At 45.3% G+C, this 24,722-nt stretch overlaps 1 protein-coding gene across 1 annotated transcript; it reads left to right on the top strand.

The window, feature by feature from the left end:
- Window positions 1–1,095: 1,095 nt before the first annotated feature.
- LOC147898103 (sister chromatid cohesion 1 protein 4-like) lies at window positions 1,096–23,301 on the top strand. Its single transcript, XM_087379861.1, has 13 exons — window positions 1,096–1,323; window positions 1,395–1,671; window positions 1,783–1,880; window positions 1,986–2,038; window positions 2,251–2,333; window positions 2,483–2,997; window positions 3,098–3,221; window positions 3,331–3,464; window positions 12,767–13,392; window positions 13,497–13,530; window positions 22,029–22,134; window positions 22,246–22,393; window positions 22,563–23,301. The coding sequence occupies exons 1-13, from the start codon at window positions 1,200–1,202 to the stop codon at window positions 22,659–22,661; spliced, it is 2,421 nt and encodes an 806-aa protein (XP_087235987.1). The 5' UTR covers window positions 1,096–1,199; the 3' UTR covers window positions 22,662–23,301.
- The last annotated feature ends 1,421 nt before the right edge of the window (window positions 23,302–24,722 follow it).

The raw sequence follows: 24,722 nt of genomic DNA, 5'->3' as shown, positions 1-24,722 counted from the left end.
TTTTGTATTGCTCGTTTTTTTCGGCTCACTCGCTTTTTGGTAATCCTCTTGCACTAACAATGTCCAATAGCATGTCCTACCCTTGTCTCCCACTCCCCCTTTGTCCAGCCTTGCAACTCCTCCTCTCCCCTGTCCTCCCTCCTTTGCCTCTTACACATTCCGTCTCTCTTTTTCCTACACTTCTTTTAAACCCTTACACTTCTAGATTAGTTTCTCGATCCTTATCGTCTAACATCTACGACGGACGTGAGTTCTCCACCATGCACTCTTCTCTAAACCATGGATCCTCCTTCTAACCTTGAACACTGCAACCTCCTTCTAAACTTTAAACTCCCAATGGAGGTGAAAGCCTAAACCTTGAGCCCTAGAACCTCCTTCCAACCTTGAACCCTAGAACCTTCTAAACCTTAAACTCCCAATGGAGCTGAAAGCCTTCATTACCCCAACCAAGTTGAGGAATGATTCTTTCATGCAAGGTGCACAAACTCTATGTCTCCACACTCAACTTCTATTCTAAAATTGGATAACAATAGTTTGATGTGGCACGATCTCAAGCCTCCCCACACAAAGCATTGCCCAACATGCTCCCACCACCTTTGCTCTGCATTCCCACCCATTTTTGAATTCCGGAGAAGAGTCTGAGTAAATTCTGGAGAAGGTGTGGAAGTGACACAAGAACGTGCAATGCACATGGGCTTCTTATAGGTTCGTTGCTTCTAGGTAAATCATGTGGTGCAACAGCAATGCTATGCATGGGTCCCCTACGAGTTGGGGCTTGGGAACAACATGTCAAGTGCTAAATAAGGCAGGGTTCACACCATGCGCCTGGACATGGAGAAAAAGTAGAGGACAGGTTCCTAGTCCTACGTGGACCAATAGCTGAGATGGGGCCGAACGTGGAGAAAAAGAAACAGTGTTTGGCTGCTGCAGTGGGCCCTTGGCCAAAGAAAAGAAAAGGGCGGGGAATGCAGTGGTTACTACCAGAGGGACCCGGCATTTTCTGGGGCCAGGATGGTGTGAACCTGATGAGGGGTTGAAAGGGGAAAGGGGTAAGAGGGAGGGTAGGTGAAAGGAGAGGGTGGAGGCGGGAATCGAATTTCCCACCAGAAACGGCCCTTTGCTGACTAGCTAGTTTAGTTTGTCTTTGTTGTGTTCTTTCATCTCTGCACTGCGCTGCACTGCACTGCACTCTCTTCACCATGTTCTACTCGCAGTTCATCTTGGCCAAGAAAGGTCCCCTCGGAACCATCTGGATCGCTGCTCACCTCGAACGTAAGCTCCGCAAGAATCAAGTCACCGAAACCGACATCGGCGCTTCCGTCGGTATTTACCTAACCTTCTTCCTCTCTCCCTTTTCTTGCTCTCCCCCCTTTTCTGACCTAGCTCTTCCTCAGATTCCATCTTGTTTCCCGACGTTCCCATCGCTCTCCGCCTTTCCGGCCACCTCCTCCTTGGCGTCGTCCGCATTTACTCGCGCAAAGTGAACTACCTCTTCCATGACTGTAGCGAGGCTCTCGTCAAAATTAAACATGCCTTTCATTCCAGCTCCGTCGACCTTCCGCCCGAGGCTTCCACCGCACCGTTCCATTCTATCACTCTCTCCGAGCCTTTTGATTTTGATGAGCTGGAGGTTCTTCCCAAACGCGATAGCGGCCTTCCGACAGCAAAAAGGTCCTTTTGCCCTTGGTATTCTTTCACAATGCAGGCCGTTCTCTAAAGTTTGCCTTTCAAAAGGTCTTGGATACTAGCGCATGTGAACGTGCTTATGGAAACTGGCTGTAGAGCGATCGTGGACCATAATGTCTCTGCACGGGACCTAATTACGTTGCGGGATCAAACTGATGATGAAACTTACCATACTTCGCTGTTCGCGCTGGACGGTATGCTCACCTAGAACCTGCTTTTCAAAATTTCGATTCCTGCCTACGTTCATGTTCTTGCCCCTTCTGGTACGAAGCGGAAGTGTAAAAATCTTTCTTTTGCAGAGAGATTTGTAGAAAATGGCGATATTTACTCGGTTTTGGCCCACAGTGATGAGGTTTGCTCTTTGTTCTGTACTATACTATTTTTGAAGTTAAAATCGCATAAACTGTTCTCAACAATGACCCATGCTTTTGAACCAGTTGGTGCTTTCCGAGTTCTGTTAATGCCTTCTTATGCTTTCTTAGCTCTCAGTTCGTGTGTCCCCTTTCTTCGAAGTCTGTGCATCATGCCTCAAATAATGTGAACTCTTAAGTAAGCTTGTTTCAGGAACTTGTCCATGAAGGCCACACGGGTTTTATTGGAAGCGCGACTCTCATGCAAGAAAGATCTGGCCCAAATTTGGAAGAAGAGTAAGGTTTAGTACCCTCAGCTCTGACATCAACATATACGGTTGGGCTATCTTAGATATAGATTCTTATACATGGCTGGCCTCTCAAAAAATGTAAAGAAAAGGAGTGGTTTTCTGGGACACATGATAAATTTTGCCTTTTTTTTCCAGTGTGCTTCCACCTTTGGAAATGGATGATGAGATGGATCTTGGAAGAACAAATACTGTTGACATTGAAACTCCTCCCATTGTCCAAACGACGGACATAGCAGAACAAGCGTCATCCCCTTCTATGCAGGTGAATCTGAACCCAAGGCTTGAGCCTTTGGTTGGGGAGGCAATGCAAGAGTCTTCAAATCCACCCTCAGCAACAGAACAACCCACCTCCACAGCTATCCCTAACAGCATACCAGAGATTCCAGAGGCTGAGAAGCTTCGCGCTGCAGTCGAAGGCAGGGACGAAGAACCTCTTTTTATGGAGCTCCAGGAGGAGATGGAAATGGACAAGGATGTGGACTGGCCACAACACAAAGAAAACATTGCAGACCATGAAGTTGGCATTCATGTTGCTGAAGCTACACCTCTTCTCAAAGAGACCCCTCTTGTAAATGGGCCTTCACCAGCACTTAGAGTGGACACTTTTGGCCAATTTTCTGGCAATGATGATTTACTAGCATCAATTCTAGGTGACTAATTTCTCGCAAGATTATTGGAGATTTTTGTTGATGCGCACATAAGATTGGGCTTTGTTGCTGTATGAACTATTTCACTTTGATCGATTCATAGGTGGAGGGACGCCTGCATTGAAAGTGATTGGGACGCCTTCGGAAGCTCAAGCTCCTATGCAACCGAAACGAGGGCAACGGAAGAGGAAACCAGTCTTTGACCATGAGGTGGTCTTATCGAGCACGTATGTGCCATGGCTATTTCCTTCGTTTCCCTTTGGCCTTCCAAAGTGATACAAATTTTTGGCAATTTGCGTTGGCTAGAGTATCATAATGTGCTTTCCTTATTGGCAGGGTAATGAAAAAACAATTGGGCAACACAACCGATATACTTAGGAAACGCAGGAAAACCCCCCTCACAGAGTTTGAAGCATTGAGTCTACATGGCTCTTTCAATGATCAGAAGTTTGCGAGGTCATCTCTTCGTGGTAATGTTCTACACGCAACATTGTAGTTAAACTTGTTTGAAGTACTACTTGTGTTTGCACCAATGATAGGTATTAAGGCAAAACTGCATGTAAGACCCTCTTGTAAGGAAAATGCTCAACCTATCTAGATGATCTTGGTTATCCTTGGGTAATGATGAGAATTTAAGTGTAGTCGTGCTTAGTATGTGGTTTTCTTTCCTTTTTATTGCTTTATGTCCACTTCTAAAATGTTCTCTTGGTCTTTCTCGTATTCTCCTTCTCTACCCTCTTTGTTATTTCTTTGTGGATAAATGATGGTGAGAATGGAGCTTCAGAAGGAGAGGCCACACACATGGTTCAGGGTTGAAATTGTATTCTTCCTTTTTCACGATTGTGCTTATGGATCTGATTAATATATGCTATAGGTATGCAAGGCAACCTTTTTTAATTCTTGTGGATAGCGTTGATGATTGGGCCATGGAGACAAGTGGCTGTTCTCATCCACTCTTCCAATTCATCGATGAACAGACCAAAGAGAGTTGGTGAGATGGGGTAGCCTTGCTTGACTCCTATGTCACTGCTTATGATGACTTTTCCTTTAGAGCATGAGCCATCTACAAATGGTTGCGCTAATTCAGCTAATACTTTCTCATATAATCTGTATGTGGCTTCTCTGATTTCCTAAGGGACTTCGAGCTTTTCTAGTCTTTCCCACAGATTTTTGTGTGGAATTGTGTCAAAGGCTTTCTTAAAGTCTACAAAGCAACAATAGACTACTTCTTTCTTATTCTTGACCCCCTCCGTTGCAGCCCGTATGGCCACCAAGTGGTCTATTGTCGAATCTTTAGGGCGAAACCTTGCTTGGGATGGTGCCTTGGTTCCTTGCTCTTCCGTCCATTTGTTGAGTTTTTGCTCAATTATGGTGCCATATAACTTGGCCGTTAGGCTACTCACCATGATGGTGCGGCAGATTTTGGTCACTTTGTTGTCCCCGCTCTTATGGATTGGTACGATCTTGCCAAGTTGCCATTCCTTGGAAAAGACTTCTTCTAAGGCTCGATTCATGAGTGTAGAAAGAAAGAAAGTTTATTAAAGTCTTCGGAAGACCGATGGATCTATAAGACTGTGAAAAACTTGATACAATGAGCTGTGGTAGTGGAGCTACTCAACGAGCATCCACACCAATGCATAATGCAAAAAAATGAAAAATGGTAGTACTATGTCCTAAGTACAACATAGTCATATCCCGACTATATATATCAATCTTAGCATCATCGTCGGCATCATCATAACCATCATCATCATCATCGTCAGCAAGAAGACATTAGGACGGACGAGGTTGTGAAAGTAGAGGCATGAGGTCAGCAATAGAACGGTGTCGCACCCACAAGCGTGTAGTCTTGGTACGTCTCTTGGCCGTAGCTCTGCGTCTAACCAAGGCCACTGTGACCCGCATCGGTCGGGCTCCGACCCTATACAAGGAGGGGATGTCCCCAAGTATGGTCTATGAGTCAACCCTCTTTTATGAGTCTATGAGATCTGGTTGAAAGAACTCTGTGATAGAGCTCTACGAGATATCAGTCGAGGGAGAAGTCTGCTCCTGTCTCCGAGCTCGAAGTATCCTATCAGGGTGTTTGAGCATCCCATGAATGAAACCAGCCAAACATCGCTGGTTGGGGTAGGAGAGGACACGAGCCAACATCCCATCACTATCTCTGAAGAGGCAATAGAAACACCCTCGGATCTCATAGTAAACAAGACACTTGAAGATGAAATGCTCCTTTGTCTCAACCTCCTACATGTCTCACAGTGTGCATATGCGCCTCTCCCTGGGTAATCGCTCTACCCCATCGCTCTCGATACGAAGTCTGTGTGAAGAGATCCGGGATTGCCCAAGAGATCCTCAGCGAGTGGGGTAGGTGAATCTGCGTGTTTTTTGGTAGATCAATGAAACCCTTCGTTGTGATATGTAAGAAGTGATCTTTGTAGAAGCTTAGCTTCACTGGAAGATCACTTGGGCCCATCCGTAGTTGTAGTAGATCCTCACGGATAACGTGGTTGACCACGTGATAGGAGGGGAGAGAAAGGAGCATCCATGTTGTACTGGAAAGGAGGGTAGTCTGTCCATGTGGAGGCCTAGTCTTGCAAACCATCTCTTTGTGCGTGCATACCAACACCTCTGATCTCCCCTTGTTGCAAGTGCCATAGAAGAGGACAATGCTAGCCATGGTATCTTGCTACACCCGGATGTGTAATCCCCATACTCCCTAACTCGGTACAGATATGTAGTGACTTGAAATGCAGCATCTAGTTGTAATGGGGGTGACCCAAACTTCGCCCGAATGATTTGGTGAGGGATGGATGGCTTACCACGGATCATCCGTGATAACATGAGAACTTGTAGCCGCTCCATCTTGGCCCATTCTGTATTCGACAAATTTGGTCCCTAGCATGGGCTGCCATACATTCTTGCAGGGCGGACCAAGGAGTCAAAAAGCAACCCTTTGGTCCGTGGATCTTGAAAATGAGAGCGAAAGCATTGTCTCTCTAGTCCATTGAGATGGTCCCCAAAAGTGTGGATCTGGAAAGGACTGCGACTCCCTCTGATCCTTGAACCCCTCGTGTATCCCTCGTCTCATCTCTGTAGGTAGACTCCCATGTATATCGGCTGACTGTTGGTAGTGGGTGCTTTGGACTCTGATGTGTCTCTTTGTAAAAGACTATGTCGTGACCTGTATAGGATTCTGAGAAGTTCCTTGGTTCTGACCATAAGGTACCATTATAGTTCCAAATGGTACATGATAGGGGTCTCGGATGTTTGGGTCTCATAGACCTCGCTTCCCTATGTGGGAGGAGAGGTGGGTGCCCATTGAGGGCCTGTAAGGAGTTGTCCATCTTGTAGTACTGTCCATTGTTGCAATAGGAAACGCCTCTCCTCAATTTGTAGTAGAGTGAGATCCTCGTCCATTGAGATCGTTGGCTGGTCTCATAAGGTTGACCTATGACGTAAAGTCGAAAGTCATGCTTGGGCGTCATGAAATTGGATGATAAGGGGCTGCTCTCGTCCCTAGGATAGTGCTCACGAAGGCCCGTGCATCTGCCATCGGGGTAGCCTCAATGCAGGGAATCCCACGTACTTTGATGTTGAGAGCTTTGTTGGCTCTCTGTTGCTCTTCCAGGAGGGTAGCCAAAACGGTTATCCTTGTGGGTTTTTGTTTGGCTACATCGACCCATTTGGATGTCTCCTCGATGGCAGATTGCATGCTTGCAATCTGTGCGTCCACAATTGGGGTGCTCGTTGGGACTGTACGTACAACAATGACCTCCTGTCGGAGTTGTGAGATCTCTTGTCTGAGCCCTTGAATAAGATCAACCTAGACTCGGATAGCTTGAGATTGCTCTTGTATGAGTTGTGCTTGCTCCTGAGTGAAGCGTGTCTGCTCCTGTGCGAAGCGTGACAGCTCCCTCTCGCTCTCTCGGATGCTCTGGACCTCCATCAACAAATACTCCCAAGCCTCTAATGGGTTAGCTCGTCCGTGCTCTAACGGAAATTGATAGGATTGCGGCTTGAAAGTGTGAGGAAGAGACTGGAGGTTGGGTGATGATTGGGTAAGATGGGTGTGGTATGGGGATGATGAGGTGATCCTAGCAGGGTGAGGGAGTGTGGGCTGACTGAGAGGTAGAGGGGAGAGAAAGGTCGAGTAGTGCGGAACAGTGTATGACCCCTCCAAAGTAGGTGTCATAATTGGAGAGAGAACTGAAGTGGGAGAAGAAGGGAGAGATGGAAGAGATAGTGTCAGTGACAACCCCTCTATCCTAGGGGAGGATGGGGCAATTGATGTCATGGGTAGGGGTATATCAGAGCCAATAGCTGTAACTGTAGAGGTTGTGGGCGGAAGCGGAGCTGGAACTGGAACTCAAGCTGACGCTGAGGCTGAGTATGAGGATGTAGCTGAGACTGAAGCTGAGATTGAAGCTGAAGCTGAGGGTGTGACTGAAGCTGAGGTAGATGCAGGCCCCGCCTTTGCTTTGCTGTCCACTCGAAGTCCACTGCGGTTGGCGTGTGTTCACATCTTCGAGTTTCAGCTGTGTTTGTTTTTTGGCTTTGTTGTCATCTTTCTTGGCGGCTTTATTTGTATCCTTGCCACCTTTTCCCATTTCGTTTAATTGACCCATGTTGGGTGCAGGTCTTAGTGTAGGAGCGGGAGTGGGAGCATGAACATGAGCGTGAGCTCCCTCCCCATGATGGGAGGTATCTCCAAGGGGGCCGAAAAGAGGCGGGGAGTGGGACAGATGTCGAGGTGCAGTGGGGGGGGGTGTTGGCCAAGAGAGGCGGCCAATCAGCTGTTGTTGATGTTGTCACAAGAGAGAGCAGCCAATAGGCTGTTGTAGCATGTGTGAGCGAGTTGGGGCTGTAGAGGGGCTGTAGGTAGGCGCGACAGTGTAGGGGGTTGTAGATAGGCTGAGAGTAGGCATGGGGGCTAGGAGAGGTGTCGCGACAGGGGGCAGTGGTTGAGGGGGTAGCGGGAGCTGTAGAGGTGTGGCGAGGGAGTGGCTGAGGGGTGGCGGGGAGATTGTAGGTAGGCTGAGAGCAAGTGGGGGGGGCTAGTAGGGAAGGGGGGGTGGCTGGAGAGCAGGCAGGGGTAGCTGAGGGGTCTCGAGGGGGTGGATGAGGGATGGCGGGTGGCTGGAGTTGAGGAGGCGGAGTAGAAGGGGAGGAGGTGGCGCAGCAGAGGGAGCTGTAGTAGGCAGAGAGAGAGAGAGAGAGAGAGAGAGAGAGAGAGAGAGAGAGAGAGAGAGAGAGAGAGAGAGAGTTTATTAAAGTCTTCGGAAGACCGATGGGTCTATGAGACTGTGAAAAACCTAATACAATGAGTTGTGGTAGTGGAGCTACTAAACCATCATCCACACCAATGCGGATTAGGTCAGCAATAGAACGCTGTTGCCTCCTCAAGAGTGCAGTCTTGGTACGTCTCCTGGTTGTAGCTCTGTGTCTAACCAAGGCCACTGTGACCCCGTCAGTTGGGCTCTAACCCTAAACAAGGAGGGGATGTCCCCAAGTATAATCTGTGAGTCAACCCTCTGTCTAAGTTGTCAGGTCACAGGCTTCGTGTCACGATCATGTCGAGGTCTCGCCTCGAGGGGGTCTATGTGATCTGGCTAAAAGAACTCCGTGATAGAGCTCTGAGAGGTATCAGTTGAGGGAGAAGTCTGCTCTTGTCTGCGTGCTCGGAGTATCCTATCGCGGTGTCTGAGCATCTCATGAATGAAACCAGTGAAACATTGCTGGTCTGGGTAGGAGAGGACACGTGCCAACATCCCATAACTATCTTTGAAGAGGCAGTAGAAATGCCCTCTAAAGAGACTCGGCGGATCTTTAGAAACCCAGTATAGCTGCTTATGCTTGGGCACTGATGACGACATAAGTGTTGCTTTGCTTGCTAAATATGTCTTCCTTTTGGTTTTCATAAAAGTTTTTGTTTACCTCTTTTTTTCTTCTCTTTCATTTTCCCTTTTGTTTTCTGTGTAGATTTTTGATCTTTAGAACAACAAAAAAATCTAAATTTGTATGATTGGACTTATTCTAGTCTTACAAAGATATATAGTAGAAACGCCCTCCGATCTCATAGTAAACAGGACACTTGAAGATGAAGTGCTCCTTTGTCTCAACCTCCTGCATGTCACACAGTGTGCATATGTGCCTCTCCTTGGGTAACCGCTCTGCTTGGCCGCTCTCGATACGAAGTTTGTGTGAAGAGACCCAAGGGAGATCCTCGGGGTAGGTGAGTCTGCGTGTATCCTGGTGGATCAATGAAACCCTTCGTTGTGATATGTAAGAAGTGATCTTTGTAGAAGCTCAGCTTCACTGGAAGATCACTTGGGCCCAACCAAGTTTGGAATGTGTGTAGCTGTAGTAGATCCTTGTAGTAGATCCTCACGGATAACCTGGTTGACCTCGTGTGATAGGAGGGGAGAGAAAGGAGCATCCATGCTGTACTAGAAAGGAGGGTAGTCTGTCCATGTGGAGGCCTAGTCTTGCAAACCATCTCTCTGTGCGTGCATACCAACACTTCTGATATCCCCCTGTTGCAAGTGCCATAGAAGAGGACAGTGCTAGCCATGGTATCTTGCTACGCCCGGATGTGTAATCCCCATACTCCCTAACTCGGTACAGATATATAATGACCTGAAATGCAGCATCTAGTTGTAATGGGGGTGACCCAAACTTCGCCCGAATGATCTGGTGAGGGATGGATGGCTTACCACGGATCATCTGTGATAACATGAGAACTTGTAGCCGCTCCATCTTGGCCCATTTTGTATCCGACAAATCTGGTCCCCAACATGGGCTGCCATACATTCTTGCAGGGTGGACCAAGGAGTCAAAAAGCAACCCTTTGGTCTATGGATCTTGAAAATGAGAGCGAAAGCATTGTCTCTCTAGTCTAGCCAATGAAGAATATCCTCCTTTCAGGCATGCCTACATCGTGGATCTCATGGTAAAGGTGGGTCCGGAAAAGACCACCCCTAGATAAGTGTATGATGAAACTACCTCAACAGGGAACTCATCAAATGTGAGATGCTCATCGCGCACGACGACTCGAGATGTATTGAAGATCATAACCTTGGTTTTACCCAAGTTGACCTTCAAATCATGAGACTCACAAAAGGATTGTAGTGCGTGAAGGTATCCCCTCTGCTATGGAAGACAAGAGAGCCATGTCATCTGCATCAAGTAATATCCGGATGAGCGTGCCCGCGAGAGAGCAGCCTACCCCACCGTGTGGCTGCATCACTGTCTCGAGCTCGTTGATGTAGAGGCCAAACAAGGTAGGTGATAATGGGCATCCTTGTTTGACCCTGATAGTGCTCATGATCTCGTCTGTCCATCCAGATCTTGTTCGGGCTTTGCCTGAAACTCGGTCATAAAGTGCCATGACAGCCCAAATGATCTCTTGGTCGTAACTTAGATCTTGTAGGCGTCATATGAGGCGAGCTCTCGAAATGGTGTCAAATGCCTCGCGGAAGTCCACAAAGCAACAATAAACCCTTTGCTTCCGTGCCCTCGCCTCCTTGATGATACATGTGAGTGCGAGAATGTGGTCCATGGTCCCATGTCCCGTTGCTCTGAGTCCTCGACACTCTGCAAATTTGCTGACCTCAGAATCTAGTACTGATGCATAAATCTTGGACATGACAAGGCACAACGTACTGTTGTGGATTGCAAGGCACAAATGCTGGAAGAACTTGTGCGCTTTTGAATAGAACCACAACTGGAAGATCAACTTCAAGGCTGAAATGTGTACCTCGGAAGACTCCAAACACAAGGCTGGACTGCGCTTATGAACTATACAAATGATGGGCACATTAGCCCTTTATATAGGAGAGGCAATAGGTTGCAAATTGGCTGACCTAACTCCATTGGGTGTGGTTTGGTTGGTGTGCTAACCCTATGTTAACTTTACTTGGGTCAAGTTGGTTGACAAGGTGATTTTGTCCCCAACCTAGCCATTGTTCTTGGCCCTAATTGAGCCTTTTATCAAGCCCTAATTGAGCCATAAATCAACCATGAACTCAGTCCCATACTCAGCCTATAACCAACCTACTTGCCTTAGCACCACTCCCAATTGGCATGTATTTTATAGGCTCAAGCGGGCACACCCACAAAGAGGGCCTCACTCCCTATAGTACAGATCGGAGATGACCAAATTTGGACTTTGGAGAAGCTACTTGTGGATGGTTCATTAATGGGTTTTAAGCAAGTATGCCATTATTGATGAAAAAGTAGACAAGAATAGTGGTATGTGGGTCAGTGAATGTCTTTGGGTCAAACTTATTGTGTGAGGCCTCGCTTCACACTTTGGGCGTTGTAGCTTTTATTATAGTGTGGTCTCCTTAGTGTGACCCCTCTAAGAGAGGGGAATGTCGCAGCCTTCACATGGATAACTTTGGAAGTTTCTCGGGCTCTTCGGAGCTTGGTGAGGGTTTGTAGGCACGTAACTTGCATGTCATCCTAGAATTTGTGTGACCCCTCTAAGAGAGGGGAATGTGGCAGCCTTCACATGGATAACTTTTGAAGTTTCTCGGGCTCTTTGGAGCTTGGTGAGGGTTTGTAGGCACGTAACTTGCATGTCATCCTAGAATTTGTAAGTATAATAGTTGGGCACAGTGGGACAATGGTCCAACAATGTCCTTGGGCGTCTCGGCTAGACTAGCCCAATTGCCAACAATGGGGTTGTCATCCAAGTAGATTTTACATGGACCAAGGAATCTTTTGGTTATATAGTCTATCACATTGACTATTAGTGCATTTTTTATTGATGGGAATGTAACCATAGTTTTGCTTATTGTATAAGCCGTTTTAGGCGGGGGGGGGAGGGTAGGTGGTGGTTTGTTTGGGTTTTGTTTTTGTTTTTGGGAGTTGGTCCCACACAGCATACACAGGTCCAATCACTCGAATCCCCTTGTTGTCCTTTATGTGGGTTCTCTCTCTTGCACAATGAGAGCACAATGTATTTATTTTCTCGTCATAGACATCAGCCTTGGGTATGGGTGCCTGTTTAGTAGCCCCACTCCTTAGCTTTCATTGTATCTGGGCTTTTCAGTCTCATAGATATTTCTGTCTTTTGCAGACATTAATAAACTCTCTCTCTCTCTCTCTCTCTCTCTCTCTCTGGCTTTACTTCTCCCCGTGTTCTATCTCTTTCTTATCTGATGAATGTATGCGTAGATTAGGAATACATTTAGAGGCCATATTTGTCTCGAAGAGACTTATGGTATTCAGTATACAGCTATACCACTATGTTGGATTGCTATGCTTTTTCTCTTAAAGGGTCAGACCGATTTTGATTGTGACTCAAGTGTAGCAATATGTTGTCAAGTGCCATGCTTTGTGCTGGGTTTTTTATGCAACCCTTTCTTGGAATAGCAGAAGAGCCTCTCCATGTCTTTCCAGCTCTTTGTTCTGATGGCAACCTTGAATCATTCACTGGTGGGGAGGGACAGCTCATTTCTTTAGTTTTCAAGAAATGACATTGTGCTCTGTAAACATTGCAGAAAGTTGTGAATTACCTTGCTTTATCAGTCCTGACAGGGGGCAGAGTATTGGGATTTAAGAAGCGTGAGTTTTTGGAAAATAAAGGTGGAAATTGTTGTTACTCAACTGTTACCAGTGCAATGAATGTTATGTGGATCTAGAAGGGGTGTCTGCCTAATCATTCTTTATAATAAGTTGCATATTTGAAAAGGGAGTTTGAGTTTGCTTTTCAACCAACCATAATTCTGTCCACATCTGGTAATTTTTCTTCTCTGTTTTGGTACAGGTTTATGTGCTGATGTGAATGAGCTCTACAATAGTGTGATAAACCTCTCTTCTTCATCTCTCAAAAAAACAAGGCCTCCCAAGGGAATGATAAGCATGCAAGCTAATGGAGTTTTGGCACATGACAGCAGGATAACTGATTTTGCAGCTGTGGCAATGGAAGGTGATGTGAGTCCACTGACAGTTGCAGATTCGCCCTTAGCTTTGGTGATGGAAGATGACGTGAATCCACTGACAGTTGCAGATCTGCCGTTAGCTGTGGCAATGGAAAATGAAGTGAGTCCAGTGGCAGTTGCAGATCCGCCCTTAGCTGCGACGATGGAAAATGATGTCAGTCTATTGGCAGTTGCAGATCTATCCGTGCCCTCGGCTCCAACCTCACAACCTACTGTAGCTGATTCCACTCTTGAAACTCCAGTGAATGTACAAGAAGCTGATCGTATAAATTTATCACCGACAAGCATTGAGCATCCAACTCACTTTCAGGATGAGATTCAGGCTTCTGGAGGTCTGGTGGTGGAAGCTAATGCAAAGCCCAAGCAAGGAGGCTTTCAAGAGGCAATTAGTCCTGTAGGGATGTTACCTGATTCTCATTCATCAAGAGCTTTATCTGAGCAAACTTTTGAAGTAAGCATAACCAGTGGTCTTCCAAAAGTGATTGCACATGTTTTGCTATGATTTACTGTTCTTGTTTTACTTGAAGACTGAACCGTATCGTTTTCTATCCCCAGAATCTTACTTTCCAATCGGACCCTAGCAATGGAGGTTAGTGCTTTTCTATCTAATAATATTTTGACATTGTCCGAGTAGTGTTTTGGCCCACAAAATTATTGGACAGTGGTCTACAACACTCTATGGATGTGTGCATTTAAAATGCGTGTGTTGGATGTTGCTCGGAGATTTTTGAAGCTTGTGGTTTACAGCAAAAAAGAGAGGAAACGATGTATCTCTCTCTGGGAGCTCTAGTATACAATTGATGAATCTAGGGGAGAAAGGAAAGCACTCCATGTTAGAAAACAGAGGTGGAGGTTGCCCCAGTGGGAGGATCCACACTGCTAAATTTAGATCCAACTTTCCTTAGTATGTATTAGTGTAGAGAGGGGGAGATGTGCGGACAGTAATTGAACAATGCTGAAGAGAGTAGAAACAGTAATATATATTTGTCCCAACGATAGACCAAAGCAGATACAAAATGTGTCTACAGTGTGTCACCTTCTATCAGTAAGGTGCTGCTTAGAAGTGGACCCCCGTACCTCCAAAACTGTTCTCTGACCTCTTGGTGCTTTCAAAACACTCTCAGCCTGGGTGCTATTGTAGTGCATCTGTGGGCTTTGTAGTGGTGCTCCGTGGACACTCCTTGCTGCTGCCCTTCTGGAAGAAGACCTGTAGATGAGTGCTCCACTGTTTGCTGCTTCTGAACTGCAGCCAATGGTACTGCTTAGAAGTGGACCCCCGTATCTCCAAAACTGTTCTCTGACCTTGTGGCGCTTTCAAAACACTCAGAGCCTGGGTGCTATTGTAGTGCATCTGTGGGCTTTGTAGTGGGGCTCCGTGGACACTCCTTGTTGCTGCTCTTCTGGAAGAAGACCTGTAGATGAGTGCTCCACTCTTTGCTGCTCCTGAACTGCAGCCAATCTCTGAGAACCTATAGGCCCTAATTGTGGGGTAGTGCTCTTCACCTTGTAGGTGATCTGCAGGCTGTACTGCAAGTGTCACCTCCTTGCTGCCCTAGCAACTGGCCCGTTCTGGGCCATTTATATCTTTAAGTACAACTCGGGCCAGTCTGCAGACTGGTCCGACCTTCCAGGGCTTCACCCCTCTATAAAAGGCACCCAACCTTGGGATCCTTCTATCCTACTATTGTATTGAGCCACCGTTGCAGGCTGTCTACCAGTTTGACCCCCATGGCAGTCCATGTGGCCTCTCTGAACCTCTGCTGGTACACCTCCCCCATGGTCTCTGCATTTGGGCTAACATGTGGGCAGGTGCCTAAATAAAACTAACATCCCCTCTTACAGACTCACCGTGGCACATGTCGATACAGCTGCTCCATGGAGAAGCCTTCTAGACCAAGTCAGAGATGTCTTTGTTTATTAGTCTTTCAACCCGCAGATCTTGGTTCTCTTGCAAGCAAACCACCTTGGTACACAGGTACAATCCAAGTAGCACCAAAGGTCAATGGTACCACCATCCTTGATCACGAACCTGCTAGTGGTTCTCAAGCAATACAGGTGCACACAATCCAGCTGTTCCCGTGATGATCTAAGGACCTGTAGATGTCCCTGTCCACTTTACCCTCCAACAACTTACAGGAGCTTAATCGAGACTTTCTCCTCTGCCTTTGAGGAAGGCTTTCATCCTAAGAAAAATAAAGTAAAGAATCTGCCCATAGCATGCTACGAAGGAAATGAATGTACACACAAAGAATATAACTTTGAAAAGAAACCATGTGCCTCATGGAGGCAGGCACATCTCTGTGTAATCCTGTAGTGTCATCTCGAGTGTCCTTGTATCCATCTGTCTCTAATCCTTGAGGCCCACTCAAAGAAACCCTACCTCATGCAATTGATATCAATTGCCCAGAGCAATTTGAGCAAGTATTGCTGTCCTTCACCATTACAAAAGTTATTGAGCCCTTTGACTCTTTAGACCATCTTTTAATGGCAGACATATGCATGGGTACACCAAGATACTTCAAAGTTCATATATTACCGGATCAAGACTTGGAGTCATCACCAAGAAAGGCTTCTCAGTTATTACTACACTAGCTGCTGGTTTTGACTCGTACTCTTGAAATTTCTTCTCTTTCGGTCAGCCTTAACTTTCAATGAGACCGTTGATGGTAGAAAGGTGATTGTGTGGGAGCCCCTTATTCTTGATGGGGCTTGGGGGCTAGCTGGCCCCCAGCTGGGGGGTCCCAGGGGGGCCAGCGGCCCCCTTCATGGGGGTTTGGGGGCAAGAGCCCCTGAGGCGACGGTATAGGAAATATTCCTTGAATATTCCATGGACGACTAGTCGATTCCACCAACTAGGTCAACTAGTTGGCTCCACCGACTAGGTTGACTAGTCGGTTCCACCGACTATGTTGATCTAACCACCGCCCTCATAGCTATAAAGAGGCAACCTCCCCAGTCCATTGTATCAGATCAGTTCAGATCAGATCAGATCTTTCAGCTAGTGGCTCTTCACCTAGTCATGAGTCAATTCTGAAAGCTCAGCATTTGAAAACTGAAGAGCATGAGAGGAAAATCAACCATAACTCAGATAGAACACAGAAGGGTTCCCTAATGCCGCACACACAACTCTTGCAGTGAGATGAGCATCACCATGCTTCCATAGCTGCATCATGAACACGTCGACATTCACTGTCCTTCACATCCTGCCATGATGTTGCATTGGTTAGCACAGCATCAGCATTTAGAGCATCTAAAAAAAGAATGTGAATTCTCATTACTATCAAGGGTAGAATTGAGCTAGAACAAGCAAATCTCCAATGGGTAGGCGTCTCCAATTCCTCCCTCAATAAGATGAGTAACCATCATTGCATACCCATCAGAGTTGTGACCCCAATCTGTGCCCTTGATTTGGCTTTGCACAGGGGTCCATATTTATCCACAAAGATAGCACAAATTCTTCTTTTTCCTTTCATCCATCAAGGCCTGAGAGACTTGCCTCACCACCTTCTCCCTCTTCAATTGACGACTCCTTAGGGCTAGGCCCTCATTAGGGACTTGGCCTCCGCAGCCCTAAAGGGTTTAGTGTTCTCTATCTTGCTGCCATAGACAGTAGGATACCTGGGGATAGGAGTAGCTGTTGTAGAAGATTCCTCTCGCTTAGAAACCAATGGGGGGTTGCTCTTGTTAATGGGGTTTGCTGTCCGTGTGACCAATGCCCACATCCCTCATAGAGCTCAGCCAGCCTCATGGCCTCCCTCAAAGTGCTTGGGTTTTGGGCTGATGCATCAGCTGCTATACTTGAATGGAATCCATGGATGAACCTAAGCAGCCTGCTTCTATCATCAATCCCTGAAACAAACAAGGGTAATTTCCAAGACTTTTTAATATAGTTCCTCACAAAGCCTCGCTGAGATAGTTTATACCATTCACAAACAAGTTTATCTCTAGCAATAGAAGATACAAATGTCTGGAACATTTGCTTCTTAAGAGTGAATCATGTTGAAAGTTCGTCCACCAGGAACGAGCATAATCCTCCCAAGTGTAGGACATCAAATCTTACCTTATTTTTGATCTCTTCAAGGATAGAGCAGAAAATAGTCTTATTTTACTCGAGCCATTCCTCCAATTCACTAGGGGTACACGTATCACCCTTGAACTCAGCTAAATAAGACAATCGTATCCTTGACATCCTTGTCTCGAGTAGGTAATAAACTGAATATATTGATGAAATGGCATGACCGACGTGAGATCAGCAGGTAAGGTCTTCTATTCATTAAACCTTTGACACATGCTATCTACCTCAGGATTGGCACTCTAGGGGACATTGCTCTTTAGTGGCTCCCTGCTCTTGTGAGCTGTTTCCCCATTAGAATGATAGGTCTTCCTTGCTGATGCCATGAAGCCATGAGGGTCTACAGTAGACTCAACCATGACATCCTTTTCAGAATCTGAGTCACCCTCATAGGCTTTCCCTCATGAATCAGACTCCTCCTGAGCTGGTCCAACTTCCTGCATCCTTATACCATTACCTTTAATCTCCACAGTCATCTCTTTAAGGGCCTGTAAAGGATCCATATACCCATTAGTGTTTTGCTCCTGGCTTGAGATGCCTGGGCATTGGAAGTACCATCAGTTAGCTCCTGTCTGCAACTGCCAGGGGTTTCCACCATTTCAGGTCCATCACCTCACTGGAGCCAATGCCAGTCTTCTAGAATCCAACACCAAATCATCGTCTGCAATGGGGTCAAAGCTCCCCATCTGGTGCTTCTTAAACTGGTTTTTAGATCTCTTTGGTAGCATCTTGATAACCCAAATCAATTCTGACGTAAAAACACAGTTTGGGTAGAACTTACTGTCAGATGCTCTGTAGCAGCACTATTTGCAGATTGCTTCAACCAAGTGTTTAGAAAGAGTGCAGAACTTAGAACACTGTTAGGCACTGTGTGAGATTTAGAGCACTGACTGGCTCACTGTGTAGAAAAATACTATCTGAATCAGAAAGTGTCACTGATCAGCGCAGCAGATTCACTGCCATGTGTCAATCTCTGACTGGACAGTTCGCAGTCTGGCTCAAAATTCCCAACCAAATGTTCAGATTAGGTATAGTTGGAATAGAATAGGTCAGATTAGCTGGAAAAACTAAAAAGCCCCAAGTTTTAATGGTTGGGTCTTCCAAGTCCGCCTCTTACGGCATGTCGGTTGTTGTGAAATCTGCTGTGCCTAAGTGTCGTCAGGTGGCCCAAGGCTTGCTCTCGTGTGAGGTGCGATCCTCATCTCTCTACACTCATCGTACTAGGGGTTTTGAGGCATCGTCCCAATGTGTGCATGTGCTGCAGATTTGGTTGTGGGGAAGGATCTAGCGGTTGTGTCATGTACCACTGGGACCAGGGTGTCCAAGGTTCAGGTGATATTTGCATCATCTCGAAATGTGTGTGAGCTCATGAGCCAAGTGGCTCACGTAGACTATGTCGAGAGCATGGTCAAAGTGGATCTAGTTGGGTCGTGGGGAAGGATCTATGTACCACTGAGACCACGCCGCACGGTGTCCAAGGCTCGGGTGATATTTGGAGAGCTCATGAGCCAAGTGGCTTACGTAGACTGTGTCGAGAGCACGGTCAAAGTGGATCTAGACGAGCGTGTGGGAGGGGGGGGATCTCCTTGCGGGTGGCATAGTAGTCGAGATGTTGAAGGCCAAGTATGCTAGCGTTGAGCAGTGGGGGAGGCACAATATAGCTGTGTATCTGTGGTGCTAAAGCCAAGGGACCCATCAAATATTCCACTGTACTAGTCCCTTCACCATGTGGGAAACAAGTAAGCCTGCCGGCCTTCTCTAGATATCGTTATATGTAATCAGGTCGAGTCAAAAGTTAAAGTCTAGCAAGCCCACTTGCTTGTCTCTTGTGTGTGCATTGAAGTCACTGTGAAGGAGGATGTCTCCCTGTCGGGGGAACTCTGTGATGTCATGTCATCATATATCGTCTCATATGGGTTGTGTCTCTGTGTAGTGACCTCATGTGCATAGGACGATGTATTTGGGGGGAAGTAGCATGCTACAATGAAAATCAGTTGTCTTCGATAGTCGGGCCTGTATCCACATGTGTTGTGCATGCTCTTCTCTCCGCACCACAGATATGAAAAGCCTTAGGTGTGGACAGCTACACCTCTCAAGCCTCGTACCCCATTGTCTCTCCTCATCTCCATCTTATAGGCTGATAGCTTGATTCGCCTAGTATATCCTGCCATTCTGGGCAGCCCGTGCTCGTGTGTCTCGAAATATCTTTGTTAGAGTACGAGTCGGAGAAACCCTTTGGATCGGACCAAATTGTATCATCACAATTCCACACTGCCATTTTCAAACCACTTTTTGCACTCATTCCACTGGGCTCAACACCATCATAATTCCCCTTCCTCCTCTCCCATGTTTACCCTTTTCCCAAATAATCACTTTGCCATCTCTATATGCGGCCCACGTTTGAGAAAGAAAGAAAGAGTTTATTAAATTCTATTAAAGACCGATGGGTCTATGAGACTGATAGAAAACTTGATAAGTGGGCTGAAGCAAAGGGTATGCTAGGACCCTTGCTGAGTACTAGTCTATGCTAACAGAATCATAATCATAACACAGAGAGAGAGAGTCTTTTGGTTTTGATTTAGACTCTACTTCCCATTTTCCGTCTCATACCTTAGCTTGGCAGATTGTTGAAGAAGTTTGATGTGTAAATCCTGTGAGCTAATTGTAATACTAGCATGTCCCTTCGAGAGCGGATATTAGTAGCTCCATCATCACCCTCATCGTCAACCTTTCATTTAATGTTGGGCATGGCTGTTTTGACATGTGCTATTGAAAAAATCTTCTTTGTACTAGTCTTCAAAGAGCCCCCCCTATTCTAATCTTCAGTGCATTCTCACGTCTGGCTTTGAGTTCCTTGATCTCTTCTTGAATAGCAGCTTTACTTGCCTTTGTATCAACCTTCATGGTCACCTCCTTAATTGTTTGTACTTCAGTATGAACTAGGTCTTTATTTGTAGAGACTAGTTGAGGGGTAGGGGAGAGGCCTTACAAGACTGCACATCTCATCAATTATTGCTTGCTTTCTAGGTCCTTAGAGGACCTAAAGTCTAGTTGTCGCATTTGCTAGTTGAATTTCAACTCTCTTAACCCGTCGCACATAAAAAAATCTCCTGATGATGCCGAATAATGGGTCGATTTTGTCTATGGAGAGGGTGGCATGGCAGCCACTGTAGCATATCGAGTCTTCTTGGTTGATGTTGCTGTGGTTAAGGGGGATTAAGAAGAAGAAGAAGAAGAGACGCTTGCTTATTCCATGTAGGCCATATCTACTGTTATCCCTGAGTGAAACACCATACATCTCCCCCCTCCCAACCAACCAACCTGCACGTTGTTGGGAACTCAAGATGAACGGCGCTAGAGGAAACATAGGTTAGGGTTGTTAGGTGGAGCTAGGCGTCTAAGGATCAAAAAACCCTTACGCTTTTCAAGTATGTATGATGAGACAATCTCAACCATTGACCTATTAAAACTAAATTGGGAGGTGTTGAAGATCATGACCGTGGTTTTACCCAAGTTGACCTTCAAGCCATCGGACTCTCAAAAAGCCAGTAGTGCATCTAAGTGTCTCTGGAGCCCTTGATCGGATGAAGATAAGATCACCACGTCATCAGCATATAATATAATTTGGAGCAAGGAGCCGGCAAGAGAGCATCCAGCTCCCCCTAGAGCCCTCATAAAAGACTTAAGCTCGTCTGTATAAAGGCCAAACAAGGTCGGAGAAAGTGAGCAGCCATGTTTGACCCCAATGGTGCTCATGATTTCATCTGTCCCATCTACTCCTTGTCTGAACTCTAGAAACCCTCTTGTATAATTCCAGAACAGCCCAAATAATCTCTTGGCCATAACGTGCTTGCTTGATGATGTGTGCGCATCGCACTGAATCAAAGGCTTTACGGAAATCCACAAAGCAACAATAGACCCTCTGCTCCTGGCCTCCTCTGTGATGCTCCCTAGTGTAAGTAGGTGGTCCACACCTATGTGTTGGCTATGGTAAGCAATGGAAGCTCAAAAATGGAGGTGAGAAGGAGAAAAACGAGATGCTGTAATAGATTGCTGCAAAACTGAGAGTGGAGGCTCAAGAGGGAGCCAACATAACAAAACCCTAGGGCTAATGGCCCTAATTGGACTAAGTGTCCTAATTGACCTAGGTGGTACATGTACTAATTGTACCAATAGTCCTAACTGACTATAACTAGGCCTACAAGGCACATACCAAGGAATAAGTGCCACCTATGGATAGCCCATAGAATGGCCTACACTATGATCACGGCAAAACCTTGCTTGTCCCTCTGCCATGAGTCTTTGCATCTCTGAATAGCGGTTGACCTCCATGTCAAGTACTGAAGCATATATCTTGGACATGACGTACCCAATCAATTTTTTGGCCTCATGTGATCCCGTGCTGAATATGTGCGATGGTGTTTGAGGGTCCAGATGCGTGGGAAAATGAGGCACATTGCTTCGTTGAATAGCTTTGCCGTATACAACAAACTCAGTGCATAAGTCCTCATGATCTCTCGTTCGGCCATTATGAAGCTTCATTGTTGTGTCCTTGATGCCCCCCATAGTGAATAGAGTGCAAGAGGTGGGTTGCGGTGTGTGCATAGGTGTTCCAAGTCTCCTCTCTGCTGTGTATTCTCATTCAATCTTCCAAGTTAACAAATGAAAAGACAGAAGAGAGTCGATGAGAGGGGAATGCCTTGTTTGACCCCTATGTTGTGACTTATGGTGACCTTTTTCCTAGAGCATGACCCATCTACCAGTTGTTGTGTTAACTCAGCCAACACCCTCTCGTATTGTCGGAATGTGGCCTCTTTGAGTTCTTGGGGGACTTGAAGTCTCTCCCATAGCTTTTTACATGGGACTCGAAAGCTTTCTTGAAGTCTACATAGCAGTAGGAAACAGCTCCTTTCTTATTCTTGGGGTGTGTGTGTGTGTGTGTGTGTGTGAGAGAGAGAGAGAGAGAGAGAGAGAGAGAGAGAGAGAGAGAAAATAAATGTTGACCTTGACTGCAGTCTTTCTTGCCCCTTACGAAGATGAAGTTCTGGAGGAAGCTGAAGTGAGTCATCACAGAAAAGGAAAATCAATCCAAGATAGGGATGGATGGTCACCTCGAACTAGGTACTGTTGCATGTCTCTCTGGAGTCCCTATGAAAATCATGATTATGCTGGGCTTTTGTCTGTCTGTTAGGTTCCAATCATACAAGTACTAAGTGTAGTTATGTTGTGCAGAGCGTTAGCCAAATATTTGAAGTCCATTTTTGACAAAGTAGAGGGTACTTACGAGCTAGAAACATTTCAACCTGTTCAACTAAGTTTGGACAATCTATTGAGAGGAAGGACACGGAAAGAGGCTGCGCGTATGTATTTTGAGACTTTGGTGAGTGTTTGGATTATCACAAGTTAGTGATTTTTCAATCAATTATAAGCTAATGTAGCTGTCAATGTATGCTGTTTTCCAAGACACTTTACGAGCAAGAAAGCTAGCCGGTTATGTAAAAAAAATCTGTCTTAATAGTGAACCTTTTAGTTTCAATTCTTGGCTGTAGGTATTGAAGTCCAAGGATTACATTCAAGTGGAGCAGAGTACCGGTTTTGCAGACATCATGCTGTCTTCAACTCATCATTTACGAAAGGAGGTGTTCTGAAAGACTTCAAGCTTTTAAATTGCCTTGTATTGTATCTCCAATATCAATTTCTATTTATTGGTTGGGCTGATGGTTTCATTTTTATCTTGCAATTGTCATTCCTATCATTCAAATTTGTCTATCATCATGCCTTTCTTTGCACATTTGTCCAAAATATGCCCATGTCTGCATGACCTAAAAGTCTGTGCCGATGCATTTAATGGAATTATGTATATTTATCCTGCACTAAAATTTTAAGATAAAATTTTGGAATCTTCCCTATGTATTAAGTTGATATTTTTGATTACTCACTGAGCAGCAGTCACAAATATGCTATTGCGCAGTGTAATCTAAGGTTCAGGTCTTGCGTGGAGAATCCTTAGCTGAAATCTCCTGCCAACTAAAATTGTTGTCCTTGGATGTCTTCAAGTATAAACCTTGGAAGAGACATTTACCTTACCGAAGGTCGTTTTTGAGTGGATGTAGAGAGGATTGGATTTATAAGACTAAAGTGTTATGGATTCACAGAATGCCAGCATGATAAACACACTTCAAAAGGCAACAAAAGCCTTAAAGTAGCATATGGTTTACTTATATAATTGAAGCCTACTTGCCTCACTTATAATTGAAGCCTACCTGGTTCTAATAAGTTCATAAGGACCATGCTTAACGAAAGCAGAGGCTGGAACAAGGACACAAATGTGTCAAGCTACTCTCTTTGCCTTTCTAAAATTTAGGATTCCATTTGTAATCTGTTTTTTCTTATGGACATTATAACAAGCTTTAATATGATCATCTCCCCTCTCCCATAGAGCATCAATATCCTTGAGACTAATAATAACCAAACTTATTATTTGAATGTTTGATTAACAAAAGATTGGTTGCTGACTTATTATGTAGCTAAGTTGAAAGTTTTTAGTATCAATCATTAGTATCAATCATTTTTCTTTCATCTATGTTTTCTAAAATCCTTTTTGCTTAGGAAGTGCTTGTTTGGACACTAGAATCTTTCCAAATTGTGAAGCTAACCTAGAATCTTATTGCCTTAGATATTTGTGGGCGTGCATAATGTATAGCAAAAAGTTTGGCTGGATCGAGAGTTGTAAGGGGTGAAAAGGTTGGTCCAAAGTTGGACATGTATTTTGCTTAGGTGGATAATAGACCTCTTTAAACTACTGTGGTTCTCGTACTTATAATTATCCCATTGTACTATCATTCAAAAAGGAAAAGGCCTAGCCCTTCATGGTGAAAATAGTTTTTGATTTGGCTTAGGGAAGCTTGAGGAGAAGGCTTGCCTTAATCTATGTTATTGACATAGTTTGTATGTTGTTGTATGTCGCAAAGATACACATGATGGTATGGTGTCGCAACTCTTGAAGGTCTTATTTCTAGAGAGCTTATTGGTTTTAAAACGCCTAAAATTTTAATGGGGACATAATGTTTGTACTTGCACTCAAATTAGCCTTATTAACCTAGCGTTGTGCGCCTTGCTCGGCCCCACCACCCTCCCCTTTCTGTCTCCTCTCTTACTTCCCTCACTGTCTCCCTTGTCACTTTCATAGTCTAGGTGGCTATTGCTTGAACTCCACTTTGTGTTCCAATGTTTTAGCATCATTGTTTCCTTGCTCAAAAAAATGCTTTAAAATTTGACTCTTTCATGAATTGATTGGCAATGATGCAAAAGTGGTATATGTGCTTTGTTAGATTTATGATGTGCTTCAATCATTTGCTCTATTGAAAACTTCTTGTGATTGTCTTGTAGTGATGAAGAATTCCCAACAATCAATGAGGTGACATGCTATGATTGATCGAATAACAAAAATAGACTCCAAAGTTGAGAGCTTCCAAAAATCAATTGAATAACAAACAAAAATTCCAAACTTAAGTGTGGCTACCTTTGTTATTAGTCAAATCCCAACAACAATAGAGTTCTTTAAGAGGCTAGTGGATAGTGGGTTCATTGAGCGGAGGAAGAAGGTGAGTGAGTAAGGAAGGAGGAAGAATGAAAGCGATTAGAGAGGGGCCATATATGGAGAGGAGAGAATAAGCAAGGTTAGAGCTAGGATCCAAAAGAGTGGTGAT

Source organism: Dipteris shenzhenensis, chromosome 9 (genome assembly GCF_047967505.1).
Source record: "Dipteris shenzhenensis isolate YYH24624 ecotype China chromosome 9, Dip_SZ_1.0, whole genome shotgun sequence".
Taxonomy (NCBI): Eukaryota; Viridiplantae; Streptophyta; class Polypodiopsida; order Gleicheniales; family Dipteridaceae; genus Dipteris; species Dipteris shenzhenensis.
This window is presented reverse-complemented; position numbering and strand designations above follow the sequence as displayed.

Coding starts and splice junctions, on each gene's coding strand:
- LOC147898103 (XM_087379861.1), top strand. CDS start 1,200: ATGTTCTACTCGCAGTTCATCTTGGCCAAGAAAGGTCCCCTCGGAACC. Junction 1,672..1,782: donor GGCCTTCCGACAGCAAAAAG/GTCCTTTTGCCC, acceptor AACTGGCTGTAG/AGCGATCGTGGACCATAATG. Junction 3,222..3,330: donor GAGGTGGTCTTATCGAGCAC/GTATGTGCCATG, acceptor CCTTATTGGCAG/GGTAATGAAAAAACAATTGG.